Source organism: Heterodontus francisci, chromosome 7 (assembly GCF_036365525.1).
Source record: "Heterodontus francisci isolate sHetFra1 chromosome 7, sHetFra1.hap1, whole genome shotgun sequence".
NCBI lineage: Eukaryota > Metazoa > Chordata > Chondrichthyes > Heterodontiformes > Heterodontidae > Heterodontus > Heterodontus francisci.
The window spans coordinates 54,099,876-54,119,682 of record NC_090377.1 but is presented as its reverse complement, the minus strand read 5'-3'; the positions used below and the strand labels follow the sequence as shown (position 1 = coordinate 54,119,682).

At 41.8% G+C, this 19,807-nt stretch overlaps 1 protein-coding gene across 3 annotated transcripts in view; it reads left to right on the top strand.

Annotated features, from left to right (window-relative positions):
• Window positions 1-19,807, top strand: part of ttc21b (tetratricopeptide repeat domain 21B) — a 130,183-nt gene that overhangs the window by 47,139 nt on the left and 63,237 nt on the right. For all 3 annotated transcript variants that reach the window (XM_068035213.1, XM_068035214.1, XM_068035215.1), the window contains exons 11-13: window positions 14,572-14,772; window positions 16,644-16,773; window positions 17,284-17,441. In XM_068035213.1, coding sequence (XP_067891314.1) covers window positions 14,572-14,772; window positions 16,644-16,773; window positions 17,284-17,441 — 489 coding nt within the window. The remainder of the gene's footprint in view (window positions 1-14,571; window positions 14,773-16,643; window positions 16,774-17,283; window positions 17,442-19,807) is intronic.

The following is a 19,807-nucleotide window of genomic DNA, read 5'->3' as shown; positions in this document are numbered from 1 at the left end:
TCCAGAGGCCCATGCTATTGCTCTGAGGACATGGGTTCGAATCCCACCACGGCAGATGGTGAAATTTGAATTCAATTAATAAATCTGGAATTAAAAAGTTAGTCTAATGGTGACCATGAAACCATTGTCAATTGTTGTAAAAGCCCATCTGGTTCACTAATGTCCTTTCGGGAAGGAAATTTGCCATCCTTACCTGGTCTGGCCTACATGTGACTCCAGATCCACAGCAATGTGATTGACTCTTAAATGCCCTCTGAAATGGCCCAGCAAGCCACTCAGTTTCTTAAGGGCAATTCGGGATGGGCATTAAAATGCTGGCCTAGCCAGCGATGCCCACATCCCATGAACAAATATTTTAAAAAAACTCTCCAGTCCTCTGGCACCTCCCCAGTGTCTAGGGAAGATTGAAAGATTTAGGCAAGCCTTTCCGATATCTCCACTCCCACTTCGTCTGGCAACCCGGGATGCAAGCCATCTGGAGCCAAGTTGAAGCATAGCTAGCCTTTCCAGTACATCCTGCCTATTAATCGTCACCCCATCCATTAGCTCTACTAGTGCTCTTCTACCAATATTTTGTCAGCATCCTCTTTCTTAGTAAACACTGATACAAAGCACTCATTAAGTATTCTAGCCTTGCTCTGTGCCTCACCCTCTTTGTTCTTAATAGGACCCACCCCGCCTCCTGCTACCCGTTTACTATTTACATGCCAGTAAAAGACTTTTGGATTCCCTTTTATGTTAATTGCCATTCCACTCTCATCTTTATTATAAACCAATTTATGCAAACGTTATGGCTTGAGAACTGGAGCACATTACATTTTTAACCTTTTGAGGATTACAGGAATAATTTAACTGCATCTATAAAAAGTACAAATATTTAATAAACAGGTATAAATATATGATTACTTATCTTTTGTTCCTGTTTTTGGAGTGAGTAACTCCTAAATTGCAAGGAGGTTGGAGTATGAGTAAGAAATTTTTGCTGCAATTATATAGGGCTTTGGTGAGATCACACTTGGAGTGTTGTGTATATTGTTGGCTTCCTTACCTAAGGAAGGATGGATTTTCTTTAGAGGGGTGCAACAAAGGTTCATTTGATTGATTCTTGGGTTGTCCTACAAGGAGAGATGGAGTAGAATGGACCTATATTCTCTGGAGTTTTGAAGAATGAGAGTTGATTTCATTGAAATGTATACAATTCTTACAGGGCTTTATAGGGTAAATCCTAAGAGGCTGTTTCTCTTGGCTGGAGACTCTAGAACTAGGAGTCATAGTTGTTACAACTTGGATAGCCAGGCAGTGAAGCGTAGAACTGGAGCCTAGTCTTTATACACTTAACAGGTTTTATTTGCAAAGAAACGCATCTCACAATCCCACAACCACCTATGTATATGAGCACCAGTGAGTCTCCAATTAATGCCCACCACCTGAATATAGCTAAATATCCAATTAACAATAGCCTTGGGACTGAGATCAGGAGAAATTTCTTTACTCAGAGGATTCTGAACTTTTTGAACTCTACCTCAGAAAGAATGCTCAGTCATTGAGTATATTCAAGCCCGAGATCGATTGATTTTTGGGCACTAAGGGAATCCAGGGATATGGGGATAGTGCGGGAAAGTGGAGTTGAGGTAGAAGATCTCGTCTTGAATGACTGACAGAGCAAGCTGGAAGGGCTGTATGGCCTACTCCTATTTCTTGTGTTCTTATGTATAATCGTTTTTTTTATAGCTATTCTGCAAAAATATGCTTCAATAATTTTTCACCAATTAACATTTGCATTCCTGCTCAGGGGCAGGATTGAGCGTTATATCAGTACTATTTGATGTGCATGTGGGATAGGAATGGATCAGTTTAGACTGTAATTGATTGAATATTCCAGGAGCAAAGGTGATTGAAGTAGATATGAAAATGAAAAAGATAGTATTTTTACATTCATTCAAATTTTTAAAATAAAAAATGAAATCACTTGAATGTCGACTTTAGCCTGCAGTGGATGTGCATAGTTTGTATAGCCTGCTGATAACAGCCCATTTACCGTATTTACTTGAAACGACCAGATTGATTTTAAAGTCTATTGTTTTTGATCAACCAAGAGTTCTTGAGCCTATTCAGTTTTTATAAGTTGCTTCCACCTCCATAACAGAAAAAAGGACACTAACTTTCACAAAACAGTAGGACTTAAAAGTGCAGATCTGAGTCACCTTGGGCTAGCGCCAGAACACACACAAATTAACATCCATAAATTCAAGATTATTGCACTTTGGGTGATGCTGGATCTCTGTGAAGATCTCAAATTCTGAACTGCTGATTTAGCTGTAAATATGGGCATGCAGCCAGTTCACCAGCCAAAAGCTATGCTGGCCTGATTGAATTGTCTCTGCTTGGTCAGGATGGACAAATTACTGCAGCTTATCAGATGGTGGCCTCCTTATCTGTGTGTGCAGTTAAAACGGTGGATTCAAATCCCTTGTGCTGCGGGGAACCACAGTGATTGCTGAGTCAAATCCCTGAAACCTTAAATCTGTTGATTTAACTGCAAACACGGATAAAAAATTAATTTGCTGGTAAGTTCCCCTCAAAGAACTCTGCAATTTTAATGCAAACAGGTTCCAAACAATAAAGCTAGTTCGAAAGAAGGGTCACTGACCTGAAACGTTAACTCTGCTTCTCTCTCCACAGATGCTGAGTATTTCCAGCATTTCTTGTTTTTATTTCATATTTCCAGCATCTGCAGTATTTTGCTTTAATAAAGCTAGTTACACAGTTCTGTATACAGCCTGCAGCTTAAACAAGTAACAACACGCCACAGCAAATGTGCAAATTTCTATATTCACTGATGACTGCAGTTTTGCTGGAAAAATTGCATTTATATCACACCTTTTTAATGTGCTAAAACATCCAAAAGTATTTCATTGTGACAAGCAAGTGTTTGGAGAGGTGACCAAAGATATGGTCGAAGATTGGTTTTATGGAAGCTTTTGAAGATGAGGAAAGAGGTTGCATGTGGAGGAATTGAGGAAGACCGTTTTAGATTGGGACCAAGGTAGCTGAAGGCCCTGTACCAAAAGTTTACCATGAAGAATGGGGGTATGTGAAAGAAGTCAGAGTCAGAAGAGCAGTGTATTGGAGGCAGTGAAAATGCCCATTTCTGAACAGACCTTCAGGGAAGATGGTGGCGTAGTGGTAATTACCCCTGAAATAATCAAGAGTGCCAAGCCTGCTATACTCTCAGCACTCCATGAACTGCTTTGCCTGTGCTGGGATGAGGGAGCAGTACCACAGGACATGCACGATGCCAAAATCATCACCCTCTATAAGAGCAAGGGTGACCGCAGTGACTGCAACAACTACCGTGGAATCTCCCTGCTCAGCATAGTGCGGAAAGTCTTCGCTCGAGTCGTTTTAAACAGGCTCCAGAAGCTGGCTGAGCATGTCTACCCTGAGGCACAGTGTGGCTTCCGAGCAGAGAGATCCACCATTGACATGCTGTTCTCCCTTCGCCAGCTACAGGAGAAATGTCGTGAACAACAGATGCCCCTTTACATTGCTTTCATAGATCTCAGCAAAGCCTTTGACCTCATCAGCAGACGTGGTCTCTTCAGACTATTAGCAAAGATCGATGTCCATCAAAGCTACTAAGTATCATCACCTCATTCCCTGACAATATGAAAGGCACAATTCAGCGTAGCGGTGCCTCATCAGACCCCTTTCCTATCCTGAGTTGCGTGAACAGGACTGTGTTCTCGCATCTACATTATTTGGGATCTTCTCCCTGCTGCTCTCATGTGTTCAAGTCTACAGAAGAAGGAATTTTCCTCCACACAAGATCAGATGGCAGGTTGTTCAACCTTGCCCGTCTAAGAGCGAAGACCAAAGTACGGAATGTCCTCATCAGGGAACTCCTCTTTGCTGACGATGCTGCATTAACATCCCACACAGAAGAGTGTGTGCAGAGACCCATCGACAGGATTGCGGCTGCCTGCAACGAATTTGGCCTAACCATCAGCCTCAAGAAAACAAACATCATGGGACGGGACGTCAGAAATGCTCCATTCCTCAATATCGGCGACCACACTCTCACCAGTAACCTGTCTATCGATCCAGAAATCAACAACGCATGAGAAAGGCATCCGCTGCTATGTCCAGACTGGCCAAGAGAGTGTGGGAAAATGGCGCACTGACACGGAACACAAAAGTCCGAGTGTATCAAGCCTGTGTCCTCAGTACCTTGCTCTACGGCAGCGAGGCCTGGACAACATATGTCAGCCAAGAGCGACGTCTCAATTCATTCCATCTTCGCTGCCTCCGGAGAATCCTTGGCATCAGGTGGCAGGACTGTATCTCCAACACAGAAGTCCTCGAGCCGGCCAATATCCCCAGCATATACACCCTACTGAGCTAGTGGCGCTTGAGATGGCTTGGCCATGTGAACCGCATGGAAGATGGCAGAATCCCCAAGGACACATTGTACAGCGAGCTGGTCACTGGTATCAGACCCACCGGCCGTCCATGTCTCCGCTTTAAAGACGTTTGCAAACGCGACATGAAGTCCTGTGACATTGACCACAAGTCATGGGAGTCAGTTGCCAGTGATCGCCAGAGCTGGTGGACAGCTGTAAAGGCGGGGCTAAAGAGTGGCGAGTCGAAGAAACTTAGCTGTTGGCAGGAAAAAAGACAGAAGCGCAAGGAGAGAGCCAACTGTGTAACAGCCCCAACAACCAATTTTATCTGCAGTGGCTGTGGAAGAGTCTGTCACTCTAGAATTGGCCTTTATAGCCACTCCAGGTGCTGCTTCACAAACCACTGGCCACCTCTAGGTGCTTACCATTGTCTCTGGAGACAAGGAGGACAAAGAAGAATTGGTAATGTCACTGAACTATTAATTCAGAGGTCAAGGCTAATGCCCTGGGGACATAGGTTCAAATCCCACTAGGGCAGCTGGTGGAATTTAAATTCAATTAATTAATAAAAAATCTGGAATTGAAAGCTAGTCTCAGTAATGCCATGAAACACTCATTAATTGTTGTAAAAACCCATCTGGTTCATTAACATCCTTTAGGGAAGGAAATCTGCTGTCCTTGCCTGGTGTGATCGACATGTGACTCCAGACCCACAGCAATGCGGTTGACTTCTTAACTGCCCTCAAATGGCCTAGCAAGCCACCCAGTTGTCAACGGCTGTTAGATGTGGGCAATGGTTAGAGAACCAATAAAATATGCTTACAGCCCATTTAAGACAGAGATGAAGAGAATTCTTTTCTGAGGGTTGAGAGTCTTTGGAACTCTCTTCCCCAGAGAGCTGTGGAGGCAGGGTCATTGAATATTTTTAAGGCAGAGGCAGATAAATTCAAGGGAGTCAAAGGATATTGAGTGTAGGCAGGAAAGTGGATTTGAGGCCGCAATCGTATCAGCCATGATCTTATTAAATGGTGGAGCAGGCTCGAAGGCGCCGAATGGCCTACGCGTGCTCCTAATTTGTATGTTTGTAAATGGGTCATTTTTGGATTGGCAAGCTGACTAGTGGAGTGCCACAGGGATCAGTGCTGGGGCCTCAACTATTTACAATCTATATCAGTGACTTGGATGAAGGGACTGAATATATGGTGGCTAAGTTTGTTGATGACACAAAGATAGATAGGAATGTAGGCTGTCAAGAGGACATAAAGGGCCGGATATGGTGTAGGAGGCGGGGCTCCTGGTACCAGGCCAAAAAGGCGGGGGGAACCCCTGTCTCTGTCTTTTCGCTCCTCCTGGTGAGATCCTTCAGTCTTTTTAAATCAAAAAATCACGAGCTGGGATCCCCATCGCTTTAAGGATGGGGATCCTGCCTCCATGAGCTGCCGGCCAATCAGATCACCGGCAGCGGCACTGGGAGCAGTGGCCACTGCTGGTACTGCAGAGGCCTCAGACCCAGGCCTAGGGCTGGAACCCCAGACAAGAGATCAGTGAGGCAGGGTCTGCAAGGCCCCAACAAGGGAGGCAGGGGGGGAGTGGTCGTGCAGTCCAGAAGGAGTGGGGCTCCCGTGGGTTCAAGTTGTTTCTGGTGGGGGTCCTCCATTGTGGACACAAATTGCCCACGAAGGAAAGACCCTCTACCCCAAAGTCCGCAGGGTGGGTGCCTCGTGTTGCAGGGCATCCTCCTCGCTGCATGTAAGATCACAGTGGCAGCAGGAAGAGGCCTTGCTAATTAGCAGTTATTAGGCCACTTAAGGGTCTCAATTAGCCTCTGGGTGAGAAGGCCGTCGTCAGCCTATCCCGCACCTGTGAAGATTGCTTGGCGACAGGCCATCAGCCCTGCCATACCCCCCCCCCCCCAACCCCCCCCACCCAACCACCCGACACAATACTTTGTGCCCCCCACCCTGGCCTCCACCCCACCTTAGGGGCCGCACAAAATCTAGCCCAAAATGGAGTATAATGGGGGAAAATACGAACTTGTCCATTTTGGCAGGAAAAATAGAAAAGTATATTATTTGAATAGAGAGAGACTGCAGAACTCTATGATACAGAGGGATCTGGGTGTCCTGGTACATGAATCACAAAAAAGTTAGTGTGCAGGTACAACAAGTGATTAGGAAGGCAAATAGAATGTTGGTGCTTATTGCAAGGGGAGTCTAGTATAAAAATAGGGAATTGTTGTTACAGCTGTACAGGGCCTTAGTTAGACCGCAACTGGAGTGCTGTGTACAATTTAGGTCTCCTTACTTAAGAAAGGATATAATTGCATTAGAAGCAGTTCAGTGAAGGTTCACTAGGCTGATTCCTGGGATGAGAGGATTATAATTTGAGGAAGGGTTGAGCATGTTGGGCCTATAACCACTGGAGTTTAGAAGAATGAGAGGTAATCTTATTGAAACATATAGGCCAGATTTTTACGTTGGACGGGAGGCCCCACCCACCGACCAAAAAGTCGGGGACGAGCCCTCCTCCCCTGGACCTGGGAGCCATGTCAGGATTTTATGTGCCCAGACCCTTAATTGGATTTGGGCAGGACTTCCACCGCTCTGAGGCAAGAAGTCCCACCTCCAAGAGCTGCTGGCCAATCAGCAGGCTGGCAGTTCTCAGTCCCAGCAGCGCCACCGGGGTTACTGCTGGGATTGCACCTAGCCTCATCAGCAGGATCGTGGGCATCAGTCCCGGAAGACAGCTCAGTTTTGGGGCCTCACTGTGAACAGTCGGCTAGGTCCCAGCGAGGCAAGAATAGGGACATTTTATTTCACTGGGGAAGGTTGGGGATTTGGGGGGATGGCCCTCTGTGAGACACAGGGTGGCTGATTAGGATCCCCCCCTCACAACCACCACAAGCCCGCAAGGACTTCTGTGGGGCCAAGGCACCTACTGGATTGCGGTAAAATACCAACAGCAGCGACAGACGGCCCTTAAGTGGCAGATATTTTCCACTTAAAGGCCTTGATTGGCCTGAAGCGGGAGGGCAGCGGGGGCGGGAAGGCGTCAGGTACGTCCCTCTCCACCTCCCACTGAATTTTATGACCCCACCCCACCACCAACCTGCTCCTGTGCAGGGGTGTAAAATTCTGGCCATAAGATCCTGAGGGGACTTGATTGGGTGGGTGCTGAGAAGATGTAGACTCCCCCACAAGGGGAAACAACTAGGGGACACAGTTTAAAAATTAGGGGTCTCCCATTTAAGACTGAGATGAGGAGAATGTTTTTCTCTCAGCGTCGTTGGTCAGTGGCATTCTCCTCCACAGAGAGCAGGTGAGGCTGGTTCATTGAATGTATTCAAGGCTGAGTTGGACAGATTTTTGATTGACAAGGGAGTCAAAGGTTATGGGGGGACAGACAGGAAATCAAATCAGCCATGACATTGAATGGCAGAGCAGGCTCGAGGAGCTGAATGCTTACTTCTGCTCCTATTTCTTATGTTCTCACTCGCAGTCACACCCTCCTGTCTCTGGCCACGGGCCAAATCAGAAGACCCTAGGTGTATTCTGCCTAGGGGTGTGACTGCCTTCTAAAACAAAGTGTCCAGGTAACCTTTCCTCTCATACCTGTTAGTGTCCGAAACTTGGTCTCCAGCTCATTAACTCTGAGCCGAAGTTCCTCAAGCAGCAGACACTTACTTAAAATGTGGTTGCCGTGGCTCGCATACTACAGCTGCAACACATCATCTGCCCTGCCATCCTTAATTTACTAATTAATTATTTTTGTAATTAAATTTTAATTAATGCCTCTGGTCCTGCTTGCGCTTATTGTTATTATTTCTATTAATGTTACACTAACCCTGATTAAAATTCCCAAGCTTAGTTAAGAGAAAAACAGAAAATACTCACCAACCAATCACTTACCTTCTTTCCTGTTACATCACACATGGACACAGGCTCATCCCCTAGCTCTTCAAACTCTGTCTCTAGGTTACCCTCTGTTTCTGGTATGCTCTCACCTACCTGTCCATCTAATTAATGCTTCCAGACTTTAGCTGTCTCAGAGCAGCACCTCCTTGCTCACTTGGCTTCAAGGTAATCATAGAAATCCGACAAAAAGCTACTCTACAAAATCAATAAAATACTACAGGTAGTGAAAGCGGTTCCTCTTAAATCCCGATAGTCCATCGCCAGTGGTTTTGTTAAGCTAATTTCAGATATCTTAACAGATTGAAAAGTGTTAACCTAATATAGAATTTGCTTCAGTTAGTCAAATCCGTGTTCGTTAATCCACTGGCTACTGAAGGAAGTATTCTCTTTTGAAAAATAGTGACTGAACGTAGCTGCTCTGATGCCCTTTTGTTACTCAAATAAAAATGTCATATTCTACACTAAGCTATTTCAACTGAGTTAAAGAGGTGATACTGCAGCCAAAAATGTTCTTTTAGATTATTATATAAAAAATGAAAACAGTTGCTGAAAGATGTACTTCAAACTATGTCTATTGCAATTTTTTCGAGAAAGGAAGAAAGACTTACATTTATAAAGTGCCTTTCAGGACCACTGGATGTCCCAAAATGCTTTACAGCAAATGAAATACTTTTGAAGTGTAGTCACTGTTGTAATGTAGGAATTGTGGCAGCCAATTTGCAACAGCAAGTTCCCACAAACAGCAATGTGATAATGATCAGATAATCTGTTTTTGTGATGTTGATTGAGGGATAAATATTGTCTGGGGCCTCGGTTTAATGTCTCAACTGAAAGATGGCACCTCCTATTTCAACTGCATTACAATTCGTTGGTTCCACTTGCAATCTGGTGTCTCAGTTGTCGGTGTTTGTATTTAGATAAACGATTCAAATTTCCTTCAGTCCAGGGAGCTGTCGAGGCTATGCTGCCTGCGGTGTGGCGAATTTGAGTCACTGGTTTAACTGCAAATACTGACGGCAAAGTGCCATACAACAATGAGCCCATCTTGTGCAAGACAAAATCGATCACCTCAGATCTGAGGGCCATTGCTACCTTACCATTTTAGATGAGTGGGGGATAGATGGTTCCTCTGCACCTTCTAAATCAGCGATTAAGACATTTGATAGCGTTACTGAGAAGAATTAGAAACAAATAATAGTTTAAAAGCTAGATATTTTAAAATGAAAGTCATTGGGTATGAATAGCTTGAGTTTTTAATAAAGAAAATAAGTAAAATAAAATGAAAATCAGAGAAAGAAAAAAAAGAAATACAAGGCAAGCAGAAGTAAAGTGCTTATTTTCTTTAATTAAAATTGTACTTTGTATTCCTTTTCATTGTATTGGGTTAATAGTACAGAAATTAACATACTCATGATTGTTTCAGTGTTAGCAAGAGAGCTGAAAATTTAAGAATATGTAAACCCAAAAAGATGGGAATTTCCCCAGATCTCCCAGAGGTCATTAGGGTTGAAATTTTGTTTATGAAAGTGATCAAAAAAGTTGGTCAGAAATTGGGTGCTAGTTGAAGCAACGATATCTTGAACCTTTGTTTTACATTTAACTACCTAAGTTATTCTTTAATTGTATGTTAGCAGTAGACTTGAGGGGTGATTCTGCAGTTCAGTGTGGAGCATGCAGCAGTTGCCATGTCATCCCTTGTAATTTGGAGCAGGTGCAGAATTGTTCCTTTGACAAATGGAGACATAAGAGCATAAGAAATAGGAGCACGAGTAGACCTTGGCTGGTCTTGTACCTCAGCTGCACCTTCCCCAACACCATCCCCATATCCCTTTAATTCATTTAGTATTCAAAAAATCTATTAATTTCTGTCTTGAATGTACTCAACAACTGAGCATCCACCACCCTCTGGGGTGGAGAATTCCAAAGATCCACAACCTTTTGAGTGTAGAAATTTCTTCTCATCTCAGTCCTAAATAGCTGACATCTTATTCTGAGACTGTGACCCTTAGGTTTAGACTGCCTAGCCAGAGAAAACATCCTTTCAACATTTACCCTATTAAGCCCTTAAATAATTTTATATTTTTCAATGAGATCACGTCTCATTCTTCTAAATTTTCAGGAATATAGGCTTAGTCTACTCAATCTCTTCTCATAGGACAATCCCTTTACCCCAGAAATCAGTCTGGCGAACCTTTGTTGCACTGCCTCCAAGGCAAGTATATCTTTCCTTTGGTAAGGAGACCAAAACTACACACTGTACTCTGGGTGTGGTCTCACCAAGGCCCTATATAATTGTAGTAAGACTTCTTTACACTCATACTCCAATCCAATTTGAAATAAAGGCCAACACCCTTTGCTTATCTAATTGCCTGTTGCACTTGCATGTTAACATTCATGTATGAAGTCCCTCTGAACACCCACATTTCCCAGTCTCTCCATTTTGAAAATATTCTGCTTTGCTATTTTTCCTTCCAAAGTGGATAACTTGACATTTCTCCACATTATATTCCATCTATCATGTTTTAGCCTGCTCACTTAACCTGTCTATATCCCTTTGTAGCCTCTTAGCATCCTCCTCATAGCTTACTTTCACATGTAACTTTGTATCGTCAGTAGACCTGGAGCTATTACATTCAGCCCCCTCACCTAAGTCATTGATCTATAGTATAAAAAGCTGAGGCCCTAGCACTGATCCATTTGGTATCCTGGTAGTTACAGCCTGCCAACCCGAAAATGACCTGTTAATTTTGTTTTCTGTCTGTTAACCAATCCCAATTCCATAAGCTATAACCTCTTGTGTGGCACCTTTATTAAATGCTTTTTGAAAATCCAAATACACTGCATCTACTGGTTCCCCCTTATCCATCCTGCGAGTTAGAACCCAAAATAAAAGCTCTTAATAGATTTGTCAAATGTAATTTTCCTTTCATAAATCCATGTTGACTCTTCCTAACCAGGTATTGATTCTCTAAGTGCTCTGTTACCAGGTCCCTCATAAGAGTCCAGCATTTTTCCTATTTCCCTGTTTTCTCCCTCCTTCCTTTCTTCAGCAGTTGAGTTATTTTTGCTAACATCCAATCCATGGGGAATATTCCAGAATCTAGGGAATTCAGGAAGATCAAAACTAATGCATCCACTATTTCTGTAGCTACCTATTTTAAAACCCTAGGATGCAGGGGATTTGTCAATTTCAAGTCCCATTAATTTCTGCAGTGCGACTACTTCTCTTCTTTGGCCTCCTTGTCTCGAGAGACAATGGGTAAGTGTCTAGAGGTGGTGAGTGGTTTGTGAAGCAGCGCCTGGAGTGGCAATAAAGGCCAATTCTAGAGTGACGGACTCTTCAACAGGTGCTGCAGATAAAATTGGTTGTTGGGGCTGTTACACAGTTGGCTCTCTCCTTGTCTTTTTTCCTGCCAACTGCTAAGTCTCTTCAACTCGCCACACTTTAGCCCTGCCTTTATGGTTGCCCGCCAGCTCTGGCGATCACTGGCAACTGACTCCCACGACTTGTGATCAATGTCACAGGACTTCATGTCGCGTTTGCAGACGTTTTTAAAGCTGGTGGGTCTGATACCAGTGACGAGCTCGCTGTACAATGCGTCCTTGGGGATCCTGCCATCTTCCATGCGGCTCACATGGCCAAGCCATCTCAAACGCCACTGGCTCAGTAGGGTGTATATGCTGGGGATATTGGCCGCCTCGAGGACTTCTGTGTTGGAGATATAGTCCTGCCACCTGATGCCAAGGATTCTCCAGAAGCAGCGAAGATGGAATGAATTGAGACGTCGCTCTCGGTTGACCTACGTTGTCCAGGCCTCGCTGCCGCAGAGCAAGGTACTGAGGACACAGGCTTGATACACTCGGACTTTTGTGTGCCGTGTCAGTGCGCCATTTTCCCACATTCTCTTGGCCAGTCTGGACATAGCGGTGGAAGCGCCATGCGCTTGTTGATTTCTGGATCGAGAGACAGGTTACTGGTGATAGTTGAGCCTAGGTAGGTGAACTCTTGAACCACTTCCAGAGCGTGGTCGCCGATATTGATGGGTGGAGCATTTCTGACGTCCTGTCCCATGATGTTTGTTTTCTTGAGGCTGATGGTTAGACCAAATTCGTTGCAGGCAGCCTCAATCCTGTCGATGAGCCTCTGCAAACACTCTTCAGTGTGAGATGTTAATGCAGCATCGTCAGCAAAGAGGAGTTCCCTGATGAGGACTTTCTGTACTTTGGTCTTCGCTCTTAGACGGGCAAGGTTGAACAACCTGCCATCTGATCTTGTGTGGAAGAAAATTCCTTCTTCTGAAGACTTGAACGCACGTGAGAGCAGCAGGGAGAAGATGATCCCAAACAGTGTAGGTGCGAGAACACAACCCTGCTTCACTCCACTCAGGATAGGAAATGCTGAATTGTGTCTTTCATATTGTCATGTAATGAGGTGATAATACTTAGTAGCTTTGGTGGACAGCTGATCTTTTCTAGTAGTCAGAAGAGACCACGTCTGCTGACGAGGTCAAAGGCTTTGGTGAGATCAATGAAAGCAACGTAGAGGGGCATCTGCTGTTTGTGGCATTTCTCCTGTAACTGGCGAAGGGAGAACAGCATGTCAATGGTGGATCTCTCTGCTCGAAAGCCACACTGTGCCTCTTCAATAATATCCATAAATTCCTCATTTTTACTAAACCCTTGGTTTGTTACTATTTCCAGGATGCTTTTTACCATAAAGTCTGATGCAATGCCATTTCCATATTCCTTATTATAATTTATATTATATTCCATATTGCTTATTATAATTTATATTATATAGTTTCTGCTTCCAAGAGACCCATGTTTGATTTCTCTTCCTTTCTACATCCCTATAGAAACCTCTAAAATCTGTTCTTACGTCTGGTGTTAGTTTACTCTCATATTTTCTTTTCTCTTTATCAATTTCTTGGTCATCCTTTTTTTTATATTCGTTAGTGGGATGTGGGCATCGCTGGTAAGGCCAGCATTTCTTGCCCTTCCCTAATTGCCCTTGAACTGAGTGTCTTGCTAGGCCATTCTAAAATCCTCCCTATCCTCAGCCTTAGTACTCTTTTTGGCAACATTATAAGTCTCTTCCTTTAATTTAATAACATCTTTAACTTCTGTTGTTAGCCATGGTTGGACCACTTTTCCATGGGGCTTTTCTCTGAGAATATGTATTTGCTGCAAATTATGAATTAATTATTTAAGTGTTTGCCGTTGCTTATCTATGGTCATGCCTTTTAATCTAGTTTCCCAATCTACCTTAGACAACTAACCCCTCATACCTATGTAGTTTGCTTTGTTCAGATTTAAGACCTTAGTTTTCAACTTAACTAAATAACATAAAATTCTATTATACTGTGATCGCTGTTCCCTCGAGGCTCCTTTATTACAAGGTTATTAATTATCCTTTTCCATTGCACAATACTGATCTAGAAAACTCTCATTTATACATTCCATGAACTCGTTCTCCACACTATTACTGCAAATTTAGTTTGCCCAGTCTACATGCATATAGAAATCCCCATGATAACTGTATTATCCTTGTTACATGTGCCTCTAATTTCCTAATTTTATACTTTGCCTGACACAAGTACTGCTAGGAAGCCTATAAACTTCTGCCCCCTCTTGTTTCTTAGCGCCACCCAAACTGATTCTGCATCTTGATTTTTCAGAGCTAAGATCCTTCTCTCTACTGCCTTTATCCCATCCTTTATTATCAGGGCTACCGCCTGAGACATGTGTAGCTCTGCCTGTAGATTCTGGTAAGGGTGCAGCCTGGCCTTCCCTTGTTGGTCCTCCTCGTCCTGAATAAAACTACAGGGGGATTTCCTTGGCAAAATCCATTGTTGCACTATTACAGCTGTTGGTGGGCAGGGCTTGGTGGGCAAAGATCACACAACAATAATTGACACAAAGGAGCTCTCAAATGAACTTTAATTTGCTCAGTCCTAGTTAGACAACTCCATGTGAGGCACACACGCAGGTTAAGAAATAATGTGCTAACTTAAGACGTATTAAGCTGGCTATTTTAGGGAGGACGTCCTTCAGCCATGAAATCCCCACTGGAAATATGTGTGATATGCAGAATGGGTACAAATCATACAAAATGGATCGCCACCTATTTTTTAATCAGTAATATCCACTTTGCATCTGAAAATCAAACATTGATCAGAAAATCTCATGTCTAAAAGGAAAGATATTCAAACAGAAAAAGAAAACTAAATCACTTCTAACGTTTTTTTTTGCAGGAATTGTCTTTCTTGCATGCAGTTTTGGCAGTGAAGAAGCAGAAGGGGCAGGATGAAGTAATTAATTTGCTAAATGATGCTGTTGACACTCATTTCTCCACATTGCAAGGCCTGCCTCTAGGAGTTCACTACTATGAAAAGTTAAATCCTGACTTTTTGTTAGAAATTATTCGTGAATATCTTGGCTTCTGTCCCACACAGGTGAACGTTCAATGTTAAATTAATATATTTGGAAACATAAATGTCTGTTTTGTAAGTCTGCATAGTTAGATCTAAAACTTAAAAGGAGAAAGATTGCCTGTGTAGAGTTTTGTTTATTGTTCCTGATTTGTAACTTTAAGAATAATTAAATACTTAATACATTGGCCCAAATTTTGCAGTAGTAATGACAGCAAAACTGTCAGTGTTCACTGTCATTACTCCTCTGAAACTGACAGCGACTTCTGGAGTCCATGCATGCGAAGTTAAACATGGAAAACCAGAAGTTGCTGTCAGTGATTCTACTCTTTCCCCATAGGGTGAGCTGTTGAACTTGCCTAGACTGCAATCAAGTAGAAATCATGAAATGACTTGAGCTAATTGTTTGGCTGTGTAAACCATTGAAAAAGTCACACCTTGTAGAATGAGGTGTTATTGGACTTTTAACAGTGCACTAAGTTCATAATTACTGTTGAAAAGCCTCTCTGGTCCTGTAAAAATAATTTTATATTTGTGGAATGTTGAATTTCTCCGTTATGATAAGAATTCAGCATTTTTAAAATGTGTCTTTTTTAAGATTATTTTAGCTTCTACCTTAATTCCAATATGTCTGTCCCATTCATGTATTTCGCTCTGTAAAATGTTATTAACTGTGAAGGCTATCGATGCGTTTTACTTCTTGGTTTGCTGTCTGTAAGAATACTTCGATGTGATTGGCTGCTTATCCTACCTGATGACATCATTGTTGCTAGATTCCTGGAGATCCCCTTGACTTGGTGCCAGGTTCAAACTGATGTCAGGAAAGGGGAATCCACACCACAGAGATTGCTGAATAGCTTTCTTTGAGGTCAGCTTTGCTGTAGACAACAAAATCCAGGCCACTATGTTTTTTACCAGTGGAAGTAGTAGTTACTTAAACTTATTCTTGAAGTAAGTACTTTAATTGTTTGAAATTGACGAACTAATGGAAATGTTATTTACAAAGAAGTATGGCTGTTGGAAACTGGCAAATTTTAAATTGTTGTCCAGCAAATTGCGATGCTGTCTATGTTGACAGGCAACCCTGCTAATGTTTTATTCAGATTAGAAATAAAACGACTTAACAAATAGATTCAGAAAAGGTAAAAGTCACCAAACTGTTTTATTCTGAGTCATCTGTATCCCCAGGTGAAAAGGTAATTGAAGAACAGTGGAACCATCATATGCCATATGTGCCCTTGAAATTAAGAAGTGTAAAACACAGTTCTAGGGAGAACCTACTGCCCATTCAGGCAATATGTTTTTAATGAAGTTGTTCCTTCTGTGCTATATTGAAATAGATACATGAATGTAAAGTTCCTATTTTCTGTATCCTAGAATGGAAGCTTTCAAAGTCAGTCTTTCTGTTCTTATACAGATTTCTGAGAGACCTTTCTGTTGACCCTAAAAATTCAATATTTTATCTGTTTTCTTTTAACAACTAATGCTAAAAAGCAACATATAAACACACTAAGGTTCAAATATTATTTTGATCACTGCTAACAGCTTAAAATATTAAGCACCAAAAAATACTTGTCATGTAAACATGCACTGAAATAATATGCCATGGGGAATCCAATGGAATTTATTCCTAAGCAAGTGTTGAGCTTCAGTAAAACAAAAGCAAAATACTGTGAATGTTGGAAATCTGAAATAAAAACAGAAAACACTGGTAACACTCAGAAAATCACACAGCATCTCTTAAAAAGGTACAAATTAGGCACGCTTTGAAAGTTACTGAGGAACTTCAGTTCCTAAATGTTGCTGGTTTGTATTTGTTCTGTATATTTTAATAAGAAACACTGGACTTAATATACTCATGTTTTCTCTAGTCATGACAGCCTAATTTTTTTCAGCCTGGAGCTCCTGGTCAGCCTCTCTCTTCGTTATTGAAACATTGTGCCTCAGTGCTGGAGACGGTCGTGAAGACAGTACCAGGACTATTGGAAGCTGCCTTTCTAATGGCCAGAGTTAAGTACTTAGCAGGTATTTATATTGTGGACTTTATTTATGTTATGACAGTACTTTTCAGTTTGTTTGGGGGAGACAAATATTAGATGCTTTATTGCTCAATGTGACCTCTTCATTCTGAGATCACCATTTCATATTTTGCAAAACCATGAAGCCACTTGTCCCTATATTTTAAAATCTTTGTGTAACACAAATGATTGATAGGATATTCAGATATAAAGATATAGACATCTTGTAGTCTGTTATAAATATCTGCACATCCACAGAATGTTAAGAGTTTTACTGTTCATTGTATCTGGAATTAAAAGTGACCAGAAAAAATGTTTCCCACAAAATGAAAACATCTATGTATTAAATGGCATGTAAAAGAGAAGTAGTCTTGCAGAAATAGTTATGAGAAAAGACACAATCTGGGATTGCTTGCACTATAGTCTTAACTAGTTCAGAATTTGGTACTGAAAATATTACAGCATGAACTGGATTCAAACTTCTATTTTTTTGTTGTTGCTTTTTCTCCTTTAAAAGGTGATGTTGATGCTGCCCAAAGCAATCTACAGCATTGCTTAGAACAGAATCCTTCATATGCAGATGCCCATCTCCTGATGGCTCAGGTTTACCTGTCTCAAGAAAATTTTAAACTCTGCTCACATTCTCTGGAACTGTGTTTGAGTTATAATTTTGAGGTGAATTTAATAGAGTTCACTGAATAATGTTTATAATTTTAAGCTTAAATTGTTCCAGTGCAGATTTTTAGTTTTTATTCCAACTTTCCTTTATTCCTAAGGCGCAACAAGCTCATTAAAATTAATTTCAACTCATAATCTCTCTTTCTGTGCCTATTTACTAAATTTGATAACCTAGACCTTCCACTGATTCATTATGACAGTTGAACTGTGTCGTGGCATGACTGCTGACTGCCACAAGGGTGTATCCCTGATCCAAGATGATTTTCTGACTTGAGAGTCATTTGAATTTTCCAGGCAGGCTCTCCATCCTCCCTGGGTATTCTGCCTGAAGGGAGTGGAGATGTACTGCGGCAAACCTCAGAGGTGTGCTTTAGTGATATGTGGTCATGCTGCTGATTAAAGTTGGGGAAAGGTAAAAATAATTTTTTTAAAGTAACACCTAAGCCTATGTGATTGATTGCATTGGCTTCTTGGCTATTTAAATTTAAAGAGCCATTCTGCTGCTAGCCTATTCCCTTATTTCCACTTCATGTTTGTCTTTTGCAGGCAACTATCTAAGATCTTTTTAAAATAATTTATGGACTCTGCTTTCACAGTGGTTTGTGACAGAGAATTCCACATTTGAACCACCCTCTGTGGGGCCATATTGTCCAACCTCTATGTCTTTTTGTGCTTGTCTTATATTTGTATGCTATTGTTCTTTAGTCAAAGAGATGTTACATCATAAACTTCCTAAACTCTATTAGGTCACCCCTTAACCTTCCCAACTCCAGTGAAAAAGCCTGAATTTCTCAGCTCTGTCTTAATTAACTGCAACTTACCCATTGCTTTTATATTTTGTTTGATTTATTTGTTCTTGGAATGCAGCAGTAATGGTTTTAGACAGAATAAGATGTTTGTCAATCCAACCCACCCATGTGGTTGATACTGGCAAAGCTACATTTGTTGCACATCCTTTTTTGCCCTAAGAAGATGGTGATAGACCTTCCATCTTGCACTGCTGCAGGTCTTATGGTGATGGCTGCCCTACAATAATGTTAGGCTGGGTATACCAGAGTTCTGAACCAGTGACAATGAAAGAAAATTATTATATGTTGGAGTCAGGATGGTGTGTAACTTACAGGAGAACTTGGAACTGATGGTGTTCCCATAAACATTGTTACACTTGTCCTTCTTGGTCATGAAGGTCACAGGTTTGAGTGGTGCTGCCAAAGTAACCTTGGTGAGTTACAGCAGTGTATCCTTGTAGTTTGTACATATGGTAGCCACAATGTGCTGGTGGTGGAGGGTACAGCTGTTGAGGCACTGATCAAACAAACTGCTCTGTCCTAGATAGTGTTGAGTATCTTGAGTGTTGTTCCATCTAGTGCATCCTCCTATGGTCTTTCACATCTTTGTCGCAATTTGCCATACACTTCAATATGGGCAAAGTCTTTCTTTACTATTTTGTGTAACAAAATAGTAAACTTACACTTTAGTAGTGTGATTTTTAATTTTGTTAGCTTACAGTAGAAATCTAATGCTATATCCTCACCCCTGCAATGGGTCAGATGGGTCAGCACATTGGGCTGTATCATTTTATTTTTCCTTTTATTTATTTCTGCTCCTTTTGAGGGTTTAGGCTATCATAAGTGCCTGTAGCTTTCTATTAACAGGTCTGACTATTCTCTTGTGTTGGTCTGGTCATTTCTTTCCAGTTTCAGAACAGGCTCTTTTTTCAGTAGGGGGAGAATAATGGAGGGCATACATGTCTCTTTTTATTTCTACATTAATTACTATTGTGGGCCAGGTGCCCTTTTACTGTCCCTTAAAAGTTCTTCTATTCCAGATAGAAATTTAAACACACAATATGAATTTAATAGATTATGTAGATAATGGATGAAAATTAGCTGAAATAAATCAGTAGAAGGAAGCACTCTACTTGGGAAGTAAGCATTTTTTTTTTTTAATTTGAAATTTTAAGCTTTCTTTAAGTCTCAGGACACAGTTTTGTTTTAAATCATGAGGGAACTATAGAGTTGAAGTCCATTAAACAGTATTTAGTGCCATTCGCAACTCCTCAGGTACTGAACCAGTCCATGCCCGCATGAGGTAAGACCTGGACAACATTCAGGCCTGGGCTGTTAAATGGCAAGTAACATTCGCGCCACACAAGTGCCACGCAATGATCTTCTCCAACAAGAGAGAATCTAACCATCCCCCCCGACATTCAACCTCATTACCATCACTGAATACCGCAACATCAACATCCAGTGGGATACCATTGGCCAGAAACTGAATTGGACCAGCCATATAGATACCGTGACTACAAGAGCAGGTCAGAGTTTGGAAATTTTGCAGCAAGTAACTCACCTCTTAACTCT